Consider the following 21,094-nt stretch of genomic DNA (forward strand, 5'->3'; position numbering starts at 1 on the left):
GGTATTTGAAAAACCAAACCAAAACAAAACAGAAACAATGACAAAAACAAAAACAAAAAAAAAAGTAAAAGAATGAGTACCTTATTCATTCAGTTAGTCTTCCATTCATTACCTAACCCCAGCTTATTCCAGGCATTCTTAGTATAGACAGATACAATCCTTGGGATGTACCTGAGTAGTAGAATGCTTTCCTAGAGTTCCTGAGACCTTGGGTTCAATTCCCAGTAATAGAGGGAAACACACACACACACACACACACACACACACACACACACACACACACACGCTCTTCCCTCAACCTAGTAACATGAAACCAGTTCATGGGTCTGGCAAGCTTGGCAAACATAGAGACCCTATCTTAAAAAATGAGGGCTGGAGAGATGGCTCAGCGGTTAAGAGCACTGACCCTTTCTCCAAGTTCAGTTCACAGCAACCACATGGTGGCTCACAACCATCTGTAAAGAGATCTGATGCCCTCTTCTGGTGTATCTGAAGACAGCTACAGTGTACTTATATATAATAAATGAATAAATCTTTAAAAAAAAAAAAAGGGTTGGGGATTTAGCTCAGTGGTAGAGCGCTTGCCTAGCAAGCACAAGGCCCTGGGTTTGGTCCTCAGCTCCAAAAAAAAAAAAAAAAAAAAAAAAAAAATGAAACTCAGTGGCAGAGGTGTTTGCCATCAAGCCTGCCTTGGACCCCCAGATTCCACATAGTAAAAACAGAGCCATCTCCTGCACGCTTGTTTTTTGACCTTCACATCAGTTCAGTGGTACACGCTGACAAACATGAACACAAACATGTAGTTAAAAAAAGTAAAAAAAAAAAAGTCATACAATTTTTTTTTTTTCAGAGCTGGGGACCGAACCCAGGGCCTTGCACTTGCTAGGCAAGCGCTCTAACACTGAGTCAAATCCCCAACCCCATACAATTTTTTTAAAGATTTATTTTATGTATATGAGTTCAATGTAGCTGTCAGACACACCAGAAGAGGGCATCGGATCCCATTAGAGATGGTTGTGAGCCACCATGTGGTGGATGGGATTGAACTCAGGACCTCTGGAGAAGCAGTCAGTGTTCTTAACCACTAAGCTATCTCTTCAGTCCTATACTATTTTTTAAAAAGATTTATTTATTTTATGTATATGAGTACACTGTAGCTGTCTTCAGACACACCGGAAGAGGGTACCAGATCCCATTACAGATGGTTGTGAGCCACCATGTGGTTGCTGGGAGTTGAGCTCAGGACCTCCAGAAGAGCAATCAGTGCTCTTAACCACTGAGCCATCTCTCCAGTCTCTGTAATAAAAAATTTAAATCTATTCTTTTAAAAAAAGTCAAGAATAGGGATTTAGCTCAGTGGTAGAGCGCTTGCCTAGCAAGCGCAAGGCCCTGGGTTCGGTCCCCAGCTCTGAAAAAAAAGAAAAGAAAAATAAAAGTCAAGAATAGTATCATATACCTCTAAGTCCAGCAGTTAGGAGATTGAAGCAGAGTAATCAGGAGTTTAAAACCTGCCTCAGCTGCATGGGACAGTTGGCGTTACAAAAAACAGCCAGGCGGTGGTGGCCTTTAATCTCAACAGAGGCAGGTGATCTCTGAATTAGAGGCAAGACTGGCCTACACAGTGAGTTCCAGGACAGCCAGACCTAAAAAGGAAGAACCTGTCTCAAAAAGGGGGTTGGGGGAGCTAGAAAGATGGCTTAGTGGTTAAGAGCACTGATTGCTCTTCCAAAGGACCCTGAGTTCAAATCCCAGCAACCACATGGTGGCTCACAACCATATGTAATGGGATCTGATGCCCTCCTCTGAAGTGTCTGAAGACAGTGACAGTGTATGCATATACATAAAATAAATAAATCTTTAAAAAAACACAAGCAAATAGGACAGGCCCATAAATCACTGGAATAAAATTAATATGTATTAGGATAGAATATGTCTGAGTGCTGTATTTCACACCTGTGTTTTCAGAAGTAACAATGAGAACAAAGTTGACAGTCTTGACAACACAGACTATTTGAATTTGGAACTATTTCAGAGATTTCCATGATTATGGAAGCTATGTCTGGAAAGAGGAGTGGGTGTTTGGGAAGACTTAGCTTTCCTGTAAAATCAAACATTTGTCAAACTAAGAGAAAAGCAATGATAAGTTAAAGGGGAATCTTGAACTGGCCGAGACTGGAGCGGTAGAAGAATGACACCCAAATAAAATGGTCTGCAAGGGGTGCTCTGCACAGGCAGAACGATAACATGGGAAGGACCTGGAGTAGTGTTTCTCAGTCTTCCTGACCTGTGATCCTTCATACGGTTCCTCTTGTGATGATCCCCAACCACAAAATTATTTTCATTGCTACTCCATAACTGCAATTTTGCTACTATTATGAATGGTAATGTAAGTATCTATTTTCCAGTGGTCTCAGGAGACTGCTGTGAAAGGGTTATTGGACCCTTCATAGGGGGCACAACCCACAGGTTGAGAACCGATGACCTAGAAGATCATGCTAATGATCGATTCCTCCTGTTTACCCTGGACTTACTAAATGCTGTGCTAAGCAGTTTACAAGGACCATATCCTTCATCTCAACAATCTTTTTTTTTAAAGAGTTATTTATTTATTTATTTATTGAGTACACTGTTGCCATCTTCAGACACACCAGAAGAGGGCACCAGATCCCCGTTACAGATGGTTGTGAGCCACCAGGTGGTTGCTGGGATTTGAACTCAGGACCTCTGTTAAAACAGTCAGTGCTCTTAACTGCCAAGCCATCTCTCCAGCCCTCATCTCGACAATCTTAAAAATGTAAAAAGCGGGGCTGGGGATTTAGCTCAGTGGTAGAGCGCTTACCTAGGAAGCACAAGGCCCTGGGTTCGGTCCCCAGCTCCGAAAAAAAGAACCAAAAAAAAAAAAATGTAAAAAGCATGTCTCATTTTACAGTCAAAAATGTGAGATTCAGAAATGTAAAGCTACTTGTACAAGGTCACACTGCTGAAAGACTTTCAAAGTCTAGGGATTTGTTTTATTTTGCTTTGTCCAGATCTTCCAGTTCAGTCTCTTTCCCAAATGCTGGGATTATAAACCTCAAACATCACACTTTTGACATTGCTGCTGCTACTTGTTTTTGTTATCGTTTTAAAACAGGGTCACACTATAGCCCTGGTTGGCCTGAAACTTGCTATGTAGACCGGGCTCTAACTTGTAGAGATTCCTGGCCTCTGCATCCTGAGGGTTAGAATTAAAAAGGTGTGGAATGCTAGGCCAAGTACTTAGTTGCTTGTGGTTTTGTTTTGTTTTTGAGACAAGAGTTTTCTACATGGCTGAGGCTGGCCTGGAACTTCCATTGCTCAGTCCCTACGTGATCTACTATGCTCCTTGAACTTTCCAGCCCAGGAACTGGGCTGCCCTTCCTCCAGAAGCTCCTCCCTACATAATGTAAACATTTCAGTCTGTCTCTCACTCTTTTCTCTTTGCCTGCACTCATACTTTCTATCTCCCTGTCCCCCTTCTCTTCCAATGGTAACTCCCCTGGCCTCAACCCTTGTGGTCAGTGAATTTGCCTAAGAGTGGCTTCCCAATAAACCTGCCTTTTATATAATCTAATTTGGCTTGAATTGGATCATTTCACCAGCAGAGAAATAACCTATCAGGGCACATAAAGCTTAACAAGCACACCCCCAGACTCGTTTTTACTTTTTAAAATTTGAAACAAAATTCTGCTGAATTACTTAGACAGGTCTTGAACATGTGGTTCTCCTACCCCATTGATGAGAATACAGGTCTGACTGCCATTGAAGTTTTAGAGGAAGGGAACTAAAAAGTCAGGATATTTTGTTTTGGTTTAAAGACTTATTTACTTATCCATTCATTCATTGTATGTGAGTGTACTGTTGCTCTCTTCAGACACACCAGAAGAGAGCATCAGATCTCACTGCAGATGGTTGTGAGCCACCAGTAGATGGGAATTGAACTCAGGACTCCAGAAGAGCGAGCAGTCAGCGCTCTTAACTGCTGAGCCATCTCTCCAGCCCCAAGGCCAGGGTTTTTAGAAAGGCTTCTAGGAGAATTAAAAAGCAAGAGGGAGTGGAGAGGGAAAGGAGCTTGCTATGAGGCGGCACACCTTTAATTCCAGCACTGGGAGGCAGAGGCAGGAAGATCTATACGAGTTCTAGTGCAGCTTGCTTTACATAGATAGTCCAGGGCAGCCAGGACTGTAAAGAGAGAACCTGTCTGTAGAAAAACAAACAATAAAAAATATGGGTAAGGAGGAGGAAACCTGGTAGTGTATCCCAGGAGCTACCTAAGGGGAAAAGACGAGGAAAAGAAAAGGCGTCGAGTGCTCGACGCTCGACTGCTTTTGCTTGCAGACGCCGGACTTCCGTCATTGGCGGTCGCCCGCAGGAAATAGTGTCGAGTGCTGATCGGCGAGAACCCGGAGCTGGGTAAGGGGCTGCTGGCGGCGGCGCAGTCTCTGTAAGCGGTATGAGTTTGGCTGGGGGCCGAGCCCCACGGAAAACCGCTGGAAACCGGCTTTCTGGGCTCCTGGAAGCAGAGGAGGAAGATGAGTTCTACCAGACGACTTACGGGGGCTTCACTGAGGCAAGAGCCGGGCCCAAGAAGAGGGAGGCGAGGAAGCGGAGTCTTGTAGGGAAAAACCCTAGACAAAGAGGAAGGGGGCGGGGATTGAGAAAGGCTCGGAAAGATGTGCTCCTAGCTGGCGGTGGACGCTGTGCGTGTGCGTGTGTGTGAGGACCCGGTCCAGAAACAGATTTAATTAGCATACTCTCTTTTTCAGCTTTCAAATCACAGCATACTGTTTTCTTAGATGACCCTTTATTGACTGTCCTAAGAGAATCCCCATTTAATTTCCATCATAGAAACAAAATTTCAGCTTGCAGTTAGATTCGGTTTACTTCTCATTTTCTGATTGGTTTTAAGGTCTGTAACAGAGTTCGATTTTTTAGTACAGGGCTGACACTTAGCTATATTTTTATTAATAGAAGCTGTTCATTGATTGAATATATATTGCATACCCAGATCAGCATACCATATATAATTAATAGCTTGTGGTGGACTCCTTGGGAACATTAAAAACTTCCTGAGGCTGGGACTATATTGTAGTTCAGCGGTCGATCACTTGCCCTAGATCCTGGATTACTGGCCCCTAGCAATAAATAAAAGCAAGCTCTATCCTGCAGGGCAGCTGCCTGGGATCACAGTCAATTTGAGGATACTGTACGATAAAGACTGTATGATAAAGACTTATATTCTAACAGGTGAGAGGGTTGTGCCTGGTCTTTTAAGTTGTATTATGTTTGTGTGCCAGCATAGGAAGCTCAAAGGGCAACTTGGAGTTCAGCCTCTATATCATGTGATCGCAAGGACACAAACCCAGCAACTTGCTTCTGCCACCATATGGCCAGCTAAGGTGCCTCCACCCCTGACCTGACACCTCCACCCACTCAGTGTTCTTCTGTGAAGACTTGGCTGTCCTAGAACTCAGAGACCTCCCTGCCTTTGCCTCTGGAGTGCCTCTACCCCTGGCCTTACATAGATTTTGTTTGTTTGCTTTCTTGCTTTTATTTTTAATTTATTTTTTATATTTTAGATTTACTTATTTTTATGTGTGTTGATGTTGGCTACATGTATGTCTGTGAGAGGGTGCTAGAGCCTTTAGGACTGGAGTTACAGACAGTGCTGAGCTACCATGTGGGTGTTGGGAATTTGAACCTAGGTCCTCTAGAAGAATAGCCAGTGTTCTTAACCACTGAATGGTCTCACCACTACCATATATAAATATATATTTTAAAGAGGGTTGCTACACGTGGTCTCAAAGTTTAGGTAGCCCTTCTGCCTCAGACTCCTGAGTCCTGTAACTGTAAGTATTTGTCACTACCCTTGGATTTCCCTTCCCACCTCCCAGTCAGATTTTGTAGGTCATAGTGAAGCTGTATTAAGCAGTTTGACTTCTCATTTAAAGGTCTGAAATCGGGGCTGGGGATTTAGCTCAGTGGTAGAGTGCTTACCTAGGAAGCGCAAGGCCCTGGGTTCGGTCCCCAGCTCCGAAAAAAAGAACCAAAAAAAAAAAAAAAAAAAAAAAAAGGTCTGAAATGAAGCATCAAAGCTCCATCATTAAATTTTTGGTTAGAAAGATTTCTTTAGTGCTGGTAATCTCGGAGAGGTGGTGCAGGAAGATGACCTCCGGTTCCAGGCCACATGGGTTGTGTTTCCAGTTCCATCCTGACTCAGCCTTACAGACCAACCAACCCTAATGAGTAAATGAGTAAAGCCTAAAGAGGACAAGGGCTGGGCTGGGCATGACACTTGCTCAGGGTCATCTTGTTTAGCTTAGCTGGAGGTTCCAGCTCCCAGCACCACAGAGTGGATGGAGGTGGATATGGGATAGTGTTAGGGTTGAAGGGAAGATTTTGGAAAGAGAGTAGACAGGACTTTATGACTAACCAGGAGTCACTATGTACACAGCTTTAATAAACTAGTTTAAAATAGATCTCTCTCATCCTTCAAGTTTCACTTCCTATTCCTGTCATTTTATGAGTCGTTATTTAATACGTGCACCTCATGCTTCCAGAAAGGATATGTAACAAGGCTTACAATGGAAACAAAGGTTAGAAACAGTAAAAATAGAAAATGAGCAGAACAAAATGTATTAATGTATGAATAAATAAGTAAAACTATATATATATATATATAATTAAAAGTAATTTTACCAAGAATCCATGTTAAAATGGAAATAGCATTTGATAGCTGTGAGTTTTCTAGCAGCCAAACTAAATTTGTTCTTTTGTAAGACCGAAGTATACAGTATACTCAAGAAAGACAAATTTATTTAGCACTAAATTCTAGGGAGAATTTCTTATTACTTATACGGGGTCCAACTGAAGTAATGGGGTTTGATAGAGAACGTTCTCCTGTGTATTAAAGGCCTGGAGAAGAGCCCAGCGTAATGACAGAAAGTCCACAGTGCGGTAAAACACGGACACTGAGCAGGAGCACAGTGGGAACTTGCTCTGCCGTCTGGTGATGCTTTATCCCAGAGCAGAGCCGAGAGAATTAATGTGTTCTGAGTCACTTTCACAGACATTTGTCAGAAGAATGGTGGTCATTTGTGCTGCCTAACTTAGAGTATCAGTCCTTTGTTATATGCTTGCTTAGGCAGCATTAATCCATTGGTCGTGTCCCTGATTGAGAGGAGAGAGCATATGCCAAGCCCAGTTGACGTCCCCTCACAATGACACCCCTTCCCAGGGTAGCTGCCATTGACACCTTAGCCTATATTACCTCAGGTTGCACTTTAGGCCTTTCTAACTCCCAGTTCCCATAGCTTTCTGCAGTATTCCATGGACATACACGTGAGTGGATCCCGTTATCTATAGTGGTATTCAAATATTCTTCTGTCTCAGTGCACATGAAGAAGGACAGATTCTCTCAGCAACTGTACCTCTACAGTGATGATCAACAAGTGAGATAAGTCAGATGAGGTAATTGAGCCTCATGGCCTACAGAATAAGCCCTAAATTTATTTATTGGCTTTGAAATTTAAATTTCTCCATAGAGGGCCTAGAGTAGTGAGACAGCTCAGCTGTTAAGACCACTTGCTGCTTTTGCCAAGAACTGGATTTGGTTCCTAGCACCACAATGATGGTTTACAACCATCCATAACTCTTCATTCTAAAGGATCTGACTCCCTCTTCTCACCTCCTTGAGCACACACCCACATATGAACATACAGACATGCAATTAAAACACTCAATCTACATACAATAAATTGGAAAAGGTGCAGGTTCTTTTGAATCTTATAAGTCCAGAGAGCATGCACTGTTGGAAGTAGGCTGTGTTGAAGACAGAGCAGTCAGCTAATAGGCTTCTTTTTCTCTTTTTTTAAAGATTTTATTTATTTATTTATTTATTTGATGTATTTGAGTCCACTGCAGCTGTCTTCAGACACACTGGAAGAGGGCAACAGATGGTTGTGAGCCACCATGTGGTTGCTGGGATTTGAACTCAGAACCTCTGGAAGAGCAGTCAGTGCTCTTAACTGCTGAGAAATCTCCCCAGCCCCCAACAGCTTCTTTTTAACTTTAAATGTTTGCCATTTACTTATGGGGGAGGGCTCATGTGTCACACATATACGTGAAAGCCAAGGGATGCCTTGGAGGAGTTGTTCTCTCTAGCAGATGGGTTCTGGGATCAGGTGGCAAATTCCTGCTGAGCCATTTTCCTGCCCTAACATGGCTTCTTGAAAGTAAAAAGCTCTCTGTGCTTGGGTCTGAATCCTTATTCCATAACTATGCTGTGTGTACCTGTCTGCCTTTTCACCCACCTGTACTTCTGTCTTCTTGGCCATTTTGAACAATAAGTGTGTATTAAATCAAGGCTCATCTCCTGTTCTGTCCTTCAGAGTGATGCAGCAGGTTCAGCAAACTGCAGTTGGCTCAGATCTGGCCCACTACCTGTGTTAATGCACACTGTATAGTTTCCCTGCTAGGTTTGGTAGCGGGCCTGTAAGCCCAGCCCTTGGGAAGTAGGTGCAAGAGGATCAAGAGATGAAGGTCATCCTTGGCTACACAGAGCTTGAAGGTAGTTTGGGTAAAATGAGGCTGATTTTATTAAAACAAAACAGGGACTAGAGAGGGGTACTGCTCTTTCAGAGGACTTGGGTTCAGTCCCCAGCCCCCATGTCAGTTGGCTCACAACAGCCTTTAATTCCAGGATCGAGGGATCTTCACTTACTTATCTCGTGTGTGCACACATGCATGTGCCTGCACATGCACACACATAAGCATACAAATGCATGCATGCACATGTAAGAAAAGTAAAAATTCTAAAGAAAAGAGTTTCCCTTCCTTTGGCTTTTTATAAGGACGTAATGTCTAAAGCTTAGACCTGTTAGATAGCCAGACTGTTCTGATTTGCTTTTTTTTCCCTGTTGTTTTTGAGACAGGTCTTTCTGTATACATAGCCCTGGCTGTACTGGAATCTGCTATGTAGACCAGGCTGGCTTTACAGAGATCCACCTGCCTCTGCCTCCCAAATGCTGGAATTAAAGGTACCTACCACCATTTCCAGCCTGCAGCCTTCTTTTTTTTAAACACTGATAGAGATTGAAGCCAAGGTCTACTCTATGGTTGAGCTATAGCCCCAGCCAAAAGCGTAGCCAGACTGGCCTCAGACTCATGATCCTTCCTCAAATGTGCCACCATTGGTCTCTCCTTGTTTTTATTTATGTGGGTTTTTTTTTTTTTTTTTTTTATTAACTTGAGTATTTCTTATATACATTTCAAGTGTTATTCCCTTTCCCGGTATCCGGGCAAACATCCCCCTCCCCCCTCTTTATGTGGGTTTTTAAAAAAGGCTTTAGTTTTACTTTGTGTATGTGGATGTTTTGCTTATATAGTATGTGTACCACATGCATGCATTGCTTGTGGATATCAGAATGGGCTATGATCCCCTGGAGCTGGAGTTATAGGGGTTGTCAGCAGCCATGTGGGTGTCTAGAATTGAGCCCAGGGCTTCCAAAATTGCAGCAAGTGCCATCTCTCTAGCCCCAGTTTCTGTTCTCGTTACAGGGTTTCATGTTCTTCAGATTGGCCTCAAACTGGCAGCATCTCTGGCTAGAGATGACTTTGAACTTCTTTTTTATTATTGTTTTTAATGTATTGTTTATTTTAATTTTATATGCATTGGTATATGTCTGTGTGAGCATACCCAAACCTGGATCCCCTGAAAGAACAGCTAGTGTTCTGAACAGCCGAGCCATCTCTAGCCCCGGTGACCTTGAACTTGTGACCCTCCTGCTTCCACCTCCTTAGCACTAAGATTACAGTTTTACACTACAGCCTCGTAATTCAGTGGTGGAAATTGAGTGGACTAGATAAGCATTGTTCCAACTGAGCTCTATCCTCAGCCCTGACTGAGGGTTTTGGGAACGGCATCTCTTATGACCTCTAGTTAGCTGAGGAATTTTATTACAACTTACTTATTTGGTTGTTTTGTTTTCTTTCCAAGTAGAGTCTCGATGTAGCTTATGCTGTCCTAGACCTCACTGTGTAACCTGGGCTCCCCTCAGATTCACTGCAATCTAGGTCCTGAGTGCTGGATTATAGTCATGAATCGTCACTACTCATGGCTCAGCTACAACTTCTTTTCATCACAGTGTCCTATCAGTCGGTAAATGAGGGCAGAGCACGTCCTTTAGATCCCCAGTGATTGACAGTCTCCAGTAACACGGGAAGACAGGGTACTAAGCTAAGAACCGTGAACTGAAAAGACTTTGTGGGGAGTGAAGAGCCAAATAAGAAAGAATTGGATAGGGGTTGGGGATTTAGCTCAGTGGTAGAGCGCTTGCCTAGGAAGCGCAAGGCCCTGGGTTCGGTCCCCAGCTCCAGAAAAAAAGAAAGAAAGAAAGAATTGGATGTTTCCTTGTCAGGGGAGTAAATTAACCCACTTGTCCTTGAGGAAGGTTAACAGTGCCATGGCCGGCCTGTTCTCACCACCCTGTGTCCTCAGGAGTCTGGAGATGATGAGTATCAAGGAGACCAGTCTGATACAGAGGACGAGGTAGACTCTGACTTTGACATCGATGAAGGAGATGAACCGTCCAGTGATGGGGAAGCAGAAGAGCCCAGAAGGAAGCGCAGAGTCGTCACGAAAGCCTATAAGGTACAGGGACCTGGCTTCCTTGCACCTTTTTAATTTTTTTTCTTACAGGGTGGGGTGAAGTTGGGTTTGTTTGTTTGAAACAACGTCTTGCTATGTAGATCAGGCCGGCCTCAAAGGAAGAGTCCAACCTCCTGCCCCCAAGTTGTTGGGGTTAAAGCCCCAGCTCTGACTTTCTCAGTTGTGTCCTCTTGCTGCGTGCTGGTTTTCTCTGATACCCTCATCTCTTGGTTTCTGGTATCTGTTTCTAACTTGTCCCCAGGAGCCTCTAAAGAGCTTGAGGCCTCGCAAGGTCAGTACCCCAGCAAGCAGCTCCCAGAAGGCCAGAGAGGAGAAGACGCTGCTGCCACTGGAGCTACAGGACGATGGCTCTGACAGTGAGTTTACATCTGCTGACCACATTTAATTGTGATGATTAAATGTTCTGTCTGCATTAGGTTGAAGTTGATAACCATTGTTTTGTAAAGAGAATCCTAGTGTGTGTGTGTGTGTGTGTGTGTCTGCCTGTCTGCTTGGGTGTATGTGCACTTGTATGTGCAGATGTGTACAGAGGCCAAAAGAGTTAGTTACAGACTTGTTCCGTGTGTGCCGTGTGAGCCACTGTCTCAGCTCCAGTGGTCATAAGCGCTCAGAAAACACTTTCAACACCACTGAGCCAGCTCTTCAGCCCCAAAAAAATCCTTATTCTTAGAAATAGTTCTGGGCCAGATGGTTCAGGCTTGTAAACAACAATTACTCAAAAGGCTGCCAGCAGGAGAGTAACAAGTTCAAGGCCATCCTGTGCTACACAGCAAGTTAAAGCTGGCCCCAACCACTTAGTGAGACTGTCTAGAAATAAAAACATGAAGACCAACATCTCAGAATGTAAAGATGTTGGTTGCCAAGCCTGAGCTCTGTCCCCAAGATCCATGTGGTTTAAGGAGAGAACCAACTCCTGAAAATTCTCTGATTTTCACATGTGCTGCCCTCCCAAATATTATTTAAAAAATTAAGGTATTGGGGTTGGGGATTTAGCTCAGTGGTAGAGCGCTTGCCTAGGAAGCGCAAGGCCCTGGGTTCGGTCCCCAGCTCCGAAAAAAAAAAAAATTAAGGTATTAATAAAATATAACATGAGAAGGTCTAGGGATGTAGCTTACTGGTAGAGAATTTAATCCCCAATAACACAAAAAATAAAAATACTAAATTCTTTAAGAGAAAGCTGTGTACAACTTAACTTTTTTTTTTTTTTTAATATAACCTGAGTCATTAAAAGTACTAGGAATCTACGGAATGGAATGAATGGGGTGTGCTGTTCATAGTAGGTGATGTGATTAAGATTAAAGGCTGTAGGCATTATTTGTATTATTCTTGCTAAATTTGTTTTTTAGTAAGCTTAAATTGTTTAAAAAAATTTTTTTAAAATAGCTAAGAAAGTAGCCTTGCAGTACTGGCACACTCCTTTAATCCCAGCCCTAAAGAGGCAGAGTTCAAGGGCGGCCTGGTCTACAGTACAAGTTCTGGATGACCAGAGTTACACAGAGAAGGGTCTTAAAGCCCCTTCCATCACCCCACCCCACCCCACCCCAACAAAAAAGAAAAGAAAACAAAAAGAAGCTAGAAATGTGCTGGCTGTGGTGGGCAGGCCTCTGATCCCAGCGCTCCAGAGGCAGAGGCCCGAGCAGCTCTGAGTTCGAGGTCAGATGCTCACAGAGTGAAGTCCAGGACAGCCAGAGCTACACAGTCAGAACGTACTTTTTTTTTTTTTTTTAAAGAAAAAGAAGAGAACAAAGTAGAAATGAGTTGAAAACTCTCTTCCAATCTCACTTTTTGTAGGCCGCAAGTCCATGCGTCAGTCTACAGCTGAACACACACGACAGACGTTCCTTCGGGTTCAAGAGAGGCAAGGACAGTCCCGGAGGCGGAAGGGTCCGCACTGTGAACGACCACTAACCCAGGAAGAGCTGCTCAGGGAGGCCAAGATCACTGAAGAGCTCAACTTACGTTCACTCGGTCAGTCTGGTTTGGGAAAGTAGGTACAGACACTGAGGTGCGTGAGACCAGAGACCTGGAAAAATGGAGATTTAAAGCAGAATAATTAGAAAGTTCGTACTTAATATTCCCAGCATTGGGGAGTTCAAAGCCAGCCTGGTCTACTTAATCAGTTTCTGCCTAGCCAAGACTATGTATATGGAGCCCGTCTTGAAACATGCAAAGGGAAATAAACACACAAAAAGAAGAAATGAGTGTGTAATAGGAGAGGGTACTAGGCATCTGGAGTCTTGGTGGGGTTTGGGGGTGGGGAGAGTGTCAGTTTGATTGAGGTCCAGTTGGTATAAAATAACGGTTGGCTGGTTTTTCCTTTTCTGAGAGAAAGCAGTAGCTCCAGTCAGACACAGGCCAGACACAGTGGTAGAGATCCATGAGCTCAGTGTATGGAAGGTAGAAACAGGAGAGTCAGGCACTCAAGGCCAGCCTGGATTATGGGAGTCCCAACTCTATGAGTCAGGGAGAGATTTCTAGGGGGGCTCTGGCCAGATTTGAGAGGACTGTGTCCACAGCGCCCACATGGAGAAACAGTGTGGTTCATTCAGGGGTAAAGGACCAGAGGAGTCGTGATCTGTTTATTCACTAACAGATGTGCATGCAGTGTTGCATGGTCCTGATAATGTGTAGCTAATGTGAGTTACTATGCCCTTCATGGTGCAAACAGCTATACCAACATTGAACTGACAGTGTGCCACCAGATCTAAGCACTAACACAGTGTAGCCAGCCATGGGAACTGAGGGGGTTACAGAGAAATTCCTGAAAAGAGTCACTTAGGTTAGCTTTTTTTTGCCCTTTTAGAATGCAGACTTGGAGGCTGGAGAGATGACTCAGTGGTTAAGAGAACTGACTGCTCTTCCAGAGGTCCTGAGTTCAATTCCCAACAACCACATGGTGGCTCACAACCATCTATAATGGGATCTGGAGCCTTCTTCTGCCCTGCAGGCATACATGCAGGCGGAACGCTGTGTACATAATAAATAATTTTTAAAAAGATATGCAGACGCAGCTGGGCAGTGGTTGTACACACACCTTTTATCTCCGCACTTGGGAGGCAGAGGCGGGCAGATCTCTGAGTTCCAGGACAGCCAAAGCCACACAGAGAAACCCTATCTCAAAAAACAAAAAAGAAAACATGAAAACGAAAGCAAAAACAAAATCACAGGACAGAGCCCAGAGAGATGCCATAGCTCAGCAGGTGAAGGCACTTGGTGACAGCCCTGTTGTCCCGAGTTCAGTTCCTGGAATCCACGTGATATGAGCAGAGAACTGACTCCAGCATGTTGTCATCTGACCTCTCCATATGTGTGTTCACGTACATACACTCTCATAAGTACACAAGAGAATTTAAATAGACCTCGGGACAGAGTGTAGGAAAAGGGAAACTGACCATTCTATCATGTCTCCCTTTGATCCTGAAGAGACCTATGAAAGGCTTGAGGCTGACAAAAAGAAGCAGGTTCACAAGAAGCGGAAGTGCCCTGGGCCAATAATCACCTACCATTCAGTGACGGTGCCACTTGTTGGGGAGCCAGGTCCCAAGGAAGAGAATGTGGATGTGGAAGGGTGAGTGAAGCCCGTGTTCCTGGCCTCTCTTAGAGCTCACTTTCCTCACAGCACATATTCAGACCTCAGCTCATTCCTGGCTTGTGCTGGAGTCTGCTAGCACGAGTTGAATAGTCTCTGAGTGGGGCATGAGGATGATTAAAGAAAAGGCAGAAGACCCAGGACGAGAGAGAGATTTGGGAGGACTGTCAGTGAACACTGTAGTTGCCCCAATTTTAGCCTTCTTGTAGCCCACAGAGTCTCGGGATATAAAACTATCAAGCTAGCAGAAACAATTGTTACCATTTATATAGGATATCTGTTCCCATCTGGAGGCCTCCCTGTTCCTTCCTCCAAGGTTAATAGAATCTTGAGCCTTAAGTCTATCTCCTCCTGACGTTTTATGTGTTAGCAGGCCAGGAAATCTGGAAGCAGACCCTGACCTGCCTTGACTCTGCCTGGCAGGCAGACTTTTACTCTACTTAAGAAGCAAATGGGGGTTGGGGATTTAGCTCAGTGTTAGAGCGCTTGCCTAGGAAGCGCAAGGCCCTGGGTTCCGTCCCCAGCTCCGAAAAAAAGAACCAAAAAAAAAAAAAAAAAAAAGAAGGAGAAGCAAATGACTCCTGACACTTCCTGTTTTGTTTTCTTGAGCTGGTGTCACTCTCTAACTCTGGCTGGCCTGGAGCTCATTATGTAGCCCAGGCTAGTTCCAAATTCATGATCTACCTGCCTCTTCCTCCTTAGTATTGGGATCACAAATGAGAATCATCATGCCCAACTTTTTATTTTCTTTCTTTAGTTGATTTCTTTCTTATTTCTTTATTTACTTATGTGCATAAGTGTTTTGCCTGCTTGTATGTCTGGCCTGGTACCCATTGAAGGCAGAAGAGGGTGACATACTCCTTGGAGCTGGAGTTAGAGATGTGTGTGTGCCACTGTTTGGGTCCTAGTACTCAAACCTACATCCTCTGGGAGAGTAACCCAGCTCTTAACTGCTGGACCATCTTCCAGCCCCATAGCCAGCTTTTTTGTTGTTAAAACAGTTATTTACTCTGTATCCAGCAGCTTGTAACTCAGAAATCTTCCCTTGGCCTCTCAAATACTATACCTAGCCTACCTTCTTTATCTATCTCCAGCCTTCTCAGCATTTGTGGTTCTTCTCTTGCCCTCAGACTTGATCCTGCTCCTACGTCCTCTGCACTGACTGCACATGCTGGCACTGGACCTGCCGTCCCTCCTCCTCACTGCTCACGTACCTTCATCACATTCAGTGATGATGCCACGTTTGAAGAATGGTTCCCCCAAGGGCGACCACCAAAGGTCCCTGTTCGGGAGGTCTGCCCAGTGACCCACCGTCCAGCTTTGTACCGGGACCCTGTTACAGACATACCCTATGCCACTGCTAGAGCCTTCAAGATCATCCGTGAGGCGTACAAGAAGTACATCACTGCCCACGGACTACCACCCACTGCCTCAGCGCTGGGCCCCGGGCCCCCACCCCCCGAGCCACTCCCTGGCGCTGGGCCCCGAGCCTTGCGTCAGAAGATTGTCATCAAATAGAGGCACCTGACCCCTACCTAAAGTCCCTCTCCTGACCTGGCTCCACTCTGCCCCTCCCTTCCCATCTCTGTCCTTGTTGACCTTTGCCATGGTTTTTCCTCAGGTCCTCCCTAGTCATTTGTTTGCTTGTGCTCTTCGGTTTTTTTTAATCTAATAAAGTGGTAGAAATGTAAAATCCTTTCTGTCTGATGTATAGGGTTGGGGGCAAGATATATTTATGACTGTGAGTGTGTGTTTAGGTTGTTTTGGGTTATTTTTTTGTGCTAGGAATGAACACATGACCTTGTTTTTGCTGGACAATGATCCACTGCTAAAAGAACCCCTCTATCCCGTTTGTTTTCTCCCCCTTTCCCTCCTCTTTTCCTTTCTTTTTTTTTTTTTTTTTTTTTTTTTCTTTTTCTCTACACAGCCCAGATTGGCCTCAGGTAAGATCTCTCTGCCTTTGCTCTCCAGTGATAGAACTAGTCTTGGCTGCCACACTGTGTCCCTAGGCCTTTTATTGTTTGATAGCATTTGTTAAGAGTTGCCCGTTGTGGGGCTGGGGATTTAGCTCAGTGGTAGAGCGCTTACCTAGGAAGCGCAAGGCCCTGGGTTTGGTCCCCAGCTCCGAAAAAAAGAACAAAAAAAAAAAAAAAAAAGAGTTGCCCGTTGTTTTTCTTTTGTGTGTATGGGTGTTTTGCTTGCACATAGGTGAATACCATAGCATACATGTTGTACATAGAGACCCAAAGATAGCATTGAATCCCCTGGAATGAACTTACCATTGTAGCTGCCATGTTGGTGCTGGGAATTGAACCCAGTTCCTCTAGAAGAGCAGCCAGTGTTCCTTTTTTTTTTTTTTTTAAGATTTATTTATTTTATTTATATAAGTACACTAGCTGTCTTCAGACACACCAGAAGAGGGCATCAGATCTCATTACAGATGGTTGTGAGCCACCATGTGGTAGCTGGGAATTGCACTCAGGGCCTCTGGAAAAGCAGTCAGTGCTCTTAACCACTGAGCCATCTCTCTCTAATGTCCCTTTGTGTGTGTGTGTGTGTGTGTGTGTGTGTGTGTGTGTGTGTGTGTGTGTGTGTGTGTGTGTGTGTGTGAGTGTGTTGTGTGTATGTAAAATGCAAGTTCTTGCTAAATTGTCCAGGTTAATTTCAGACTCCTGGACTCAAGCAAGCCTTCCATTTCAACCTTCGAGTGCTAGGCTTAGAAGTGCAAATCAGGGGTTGGGGATTTAGCTCAGTGGTAGAGCCCTTGCCTAGGAAGCGCAAGGCCCTGGGTTCAGTCCCCAGCTCCGGAAAAAAAAAAAGAACCAAAAAAAAAAAAAAAAAAAGAAGTGCAAATCACTGTTCCTGCTTTATCCTTTTTTTTTTTTTTTTTAATTTATTAGTTGTGCTCTTTCAATACTATATGATATTACCAGCACTTTGATGGTTATATTTAATTCACTTTTAAAATTCTAAAGTGTCACAGAATTTTGCAGCTGGGGAAGACACTGTTTATGATGATGCTTCCATTTCACCATGCCCCTGACCCTACATACAGAAGTCCCAAGGTTACATGATACAGAGAGATGCCCTTATATGTTTTTGATTCCTAATTCTCTGAAAAGAGAGTCCCAAGTGAGTCAGGTGCCTGGCTCTTCTATTGGTTCTAGAGACTGTACTCAGGTCTCAGGATTATGTAGAAAATATTTACTGATGAAGGCCCTTACAGCCCACCATCCACCAGAGATAGTGCAAAAGTAAAGATACAGGGGAAGTGGACCTATTTAGAAAGGTTTTTTTGAAGCAGCAATTCTTTTCTTGGTTGTTTGGAAACCAGCAGTTCAGTTCATAGATCAGCAGCAGCAGCTTGATCCACTCCAGGGGTACACCAAAAGTCCAAGTCGTAGCACTCACGATCAGAGTGGTGGAACTACCTACCAGAGATAGCCAGGACTCAGCCTTGGCGTGAGTCAGCAGGAGGGTACAGGAGGAATGTCAGAAGTTCTCTGCTGTGCCTCTCAGGGAAGTGAAGATCAGGGAAGATGCAAGACCCATAAGTGTTGCACACTTAGCTCTATAAGCAAGCCAAACGCAGTCTCCGTCACTGTCAGTTGAGTCCATTTTATAATCTCTCCAAACATCATGTGCCCTCAACTTCTCCTGCCTCTGCACGTGTTTTGACTTAGCATGTGTTTCTGTCTCATTTGACATCACTCTAACAATCGGCCTGAGTCCACAGAAGTGGCAAGAAACTGCAGCATGGCACTGGAAGTTTTTTGGTGCATTTCCTTCTATGCAGTCCCAACAAATGCAGCTCAATTACCCAATGTAAGGCAGACCAATACATGCATGTTGTTAGCTAAGAATCCTTTACCACATGCCCTTTCACTTACTTACATTAACAGAACATTCTTTCACCTATGTCTGCTTTAGCTGAACATTCATTCATGTATTTGCCCCAGCAAAACACCATCCAAGAGATTTTTCAAAGAACTGTTAAGTTTCCACTTCATACTTTTGTTTTATTTCAGCCAGAAAGCAGAAACTCTGCCACCCAATGTAAGCTTGAAGAAGATCTAATTGATCAATTGAATGTAATCAATTGTCAATCAAAAAAGTGAATGTAGAAGTGAGTAGCTGGCAGGATGTATGTACATATGTATCCTTTACATTCTAATGAAAAAAGAATCATGACACCCTTTAGGATCTGTTCACCTGTTGACAATAGGTACTACCTAAGGTCTCCTGTGATTAGTTTTCTTCTCATGGAGTTCTCTCTAGCATATCTGGCCCTAATTACTACATTGCTACAAGAGTTTTCCACAGAAAACACTTACTTAGTACCTGGAGATTCAGTCTTAGTCAATGCCTTAAGTACTAATAGAAAATAATGTATGCAAACTATGAATAAAACCTTGGCCGAGGACATACAGCCAGATTCAAACCCATATTGAAATCTTCCATCTTTCTACTTCAAAACCCATTGAAGACTGTATGTTTGACTTTATATGTATATGTAGTCATTGGCACTTGTTAACGTGATTGGTTGTTGAGAAGACATTTTTTCCTATGTAGGTCATTAGTTTTCAACTGGGGTTAAAGGAATGGAGTTATGTATTTAAACACATTACAATTGAGAATTAGTATATTTCTACCTGAGACAACATAGAAATTAATTCAAAGTGAATCCCACTCTTTAAAAAATGAACACACACACACACACACACACACACTGAACAGTTACTACACAAAGAAGTTTCACAATATACAAAAAGTTGCACACACTGACCCAAAAGACAAGAACACGAACACAGAGTTATTCAGGAAAAGTGGCTAATAACTAGGCTAATCAGAAAGCTGAGTGCACTCTGGTAGACTGAATTCCTGGATGGAGAGCTTCAGGTAAGCTTCCAAGTGTCCAGCACTGCAGCTCTGGAAGGGCACAAAGCAGATTCTAGCAGCATTTCCCAGGGCAAAGCCGTGTCTGTGTGAGAATCAGACTCATACAATGAATAGTAGTAATTCTGTGTTACACGTGGCCAAGAAAAATAGTAAAACCCTGGACATGTGTCACCTGGACTGTTTTGTAAACAATTAAGGAACTTCCTACCTATAGGATGGTTGGGATTTCCAAACCAGCCACAAGAAGAATGTACTTGGGGTTGGGGATTTAGCTCAGTGGTAGAGCGCTTGCCTAGGAAGCGCAAGGCCCTGGGTTCGGTCCCCAGCTCCGAAAAAAAGAACCAAAAAAAAAAAAGAAAAAAAAGAATGTACTTCCAAACAGGGACAACTGCCCCTCTCAGTCTCCCCCACTGACTGCTATTTTAACAGCAGACACAAGTGTGAAAGGAACACAGAGTCTCGGGGGAACTGGTGCCCTGAATATAAAGGGCACAGATAAATAACAAGGAAAAAGGAGTTTGGAAAACACTTGGTGGGGATACTGACTCTGGACACTTAAGAGCTAGCCAGTGCACAGAAAATGGGCACTGAGGGGAAGTTGGAGAACACGGGCGCCTGCGGCAGTGGGTGCCCCTGGCCTGATCTGCAAAAGCTAGAGAAGTTGCAGGAATGCGCAGAGAATGAATGGCCCGGGATGCACCAGCTGATTCTGCTGGAGTAAGGAGGGGCTTTCAAATGTGATGGTGTGATTCAGAGGCAGGGCCCTGGGCACACAGATCGGCGAACGTCTTCTGGAGTGCAGGTGGCAGAGCTGGGGTGGCCATGCCAGTTTGGAGGGGAAACCGGAGGTCGTGGGTTGCACAATTCGGAGTTTGAAGTGCCAGGGCGGCGTGGTGGATCAGGCCTCCAGGCTCAGTGCAGTTCCACAACCCGCTGGTCCTAGGATTGCTCACCATCCGATTTGCCTCAAGATGCCATACCAGTGCCTCCCCGGTGCCTCCGCCACCCAGTACACTCACCAGTGCCTGTGTCTCCCCGGTGCCACTGCCACCCAGTGCGTTCTTCTCGGCCCTGAAGAATGCCGCAGAAGGGAGCCAGTCTGCAGACCTCCGAGCTGCACCACGCTGCATCCCATGTTCCCTCAGAAAGGTACCCGCTTTATCTTTTTTTTTTTTTTCTTTTTTTCGGAGCTGGGGACCGAACCCAGGGCCTTGCGCTTGCTAGGCAAACGCTCTACTGAGCTAAATCCCCAACCCCCACTTTATCCTTTTTTAATAGCATATATTTACAAAGTAGTGGGGTTCATAAAGATGTCTTCACTTAAGTCTATCATTTTTATTATTCTCACTTAGGTTATCCATATTTAACTCTAAAGTACTAGTCTTTCAATTAAAGTTAAGTACCAAACAAAATCCTTACAGTGTGTGTGTGTGTGTGTGTGTGTGTGTGTGTGTGTGTGTGTGTGTGTCTGTGTCTGTGTACAGGTATCAGGGGTAGTGTGCCTATGCAGAGGCCAGGCAGTGTCATTGTAATTCCACCTATCCCTTTGAGGCAGGCTCTCTTTCTGAACCTGGGCTCATGTTTTCTAGGCTCTCTGGAGCTGAGGAGCCCCCAGTGTTCCTGTTCTGCTACCTTGTTATGTAGGTGCAGGGACCTCACAGTTGTGCAGCAGTCTCAACTACCCGACTGACCCCCAGCTCTCCATACCACCCTCTTTCTCTTTCCATTTTGGTTTTTCAGGACAGGGTTTCTCTGTAGCTCTGGCTGTCCTGAACTTGCTCTGTAGACCAGGCTGACCTTGAACTCAGAGATCTGGCTGTCTTGGCCTCCCAAGGCATGTGCCCCCTTCCCCCCCCCCCCTTTTTTTTTTTTTTTGGTTCTTTTTTTCGGAGCTGGGGATCGAACCCAGGGCCTTGCGC

General features: G+C 44.3%; 1 protein-coding gene across 2 annotated transcripts; it reads left to right on the forward strand.

The window, feature by feature from the left end:
- Positions 1-4,101: 4,101 nt before the first annotated feature.
- Positions 4,102-15,972, forward strand: Vps72 (vacuolar protein sorting 72 homolog). 2 transcript variants are annotated; one of them, NM_001107695.1, is made up of 6 exons: positions 4,411-4,588; positions 10,517-10,669; positions 10,929-11,043; positions 12,479-12,655; positions 14,111-14,255; positions 15,407-15,972. In NM_001107695.1, the coding sequence occupies exons 1-6, from the start codon at positions 4,472-4,474 to the stop codon at positions 15,792-15,794; spliced, it is 1,095 nt and encodes a 364-aa protein (NP_001101165.1). In that variant the 5' UTR covers positions 4,411-4,471; the 3' UTR covers positions 15,795-15,972. The 2 variants fall into 2 exon arrangements, with proteins under 2 accessions (XP_008759524.1, NP_001101165.1); XM_008761302.4 differs by lacking the exon at positions 14,111-14,255 and having other exon boundaries at positions 4,102-4,588; positions 15,407-15,969.
- Positions 15,973-21,094: the final 5,122 nt, after the last annotated feature.

Source organism: Rattus norvegicus, chromosome 2 (assembly GCF_036323735.1).
Source record: "Rattus norvegicus strain BN/NHsdMcwi chromosome 2, GRCr8, whole genome shotgun sequence".
NCBI lineage: Eukaryota > Metazoa > Chordata > Mammalia > Rodentia > Muridae > Rattus > Rattus norvegicus.

Coding starts and splice junctions, on each gene's coding strand:
- Vps72 (NM_001107695.1), top strand. CDS start 4,472: ATGAGTTTGGCTGGGGGCCGAGCCCCACGGAAAACCGCTGGAAACCGG. Junction 11,044..12,478: donor ACAGGACGATGGCTCTGACA/GTGAGTTTACAT, acceptor CACTTTTTGTAG/GCCGCAAGTCCATGCGTCAG. Junction 12,656..14,110: donor GCTCAACTTACGTTCACTCG/GTCAGTCTGGTT, acceptor TTGATCCTGAAG/AGACCTATGAAAGGCTTGAG.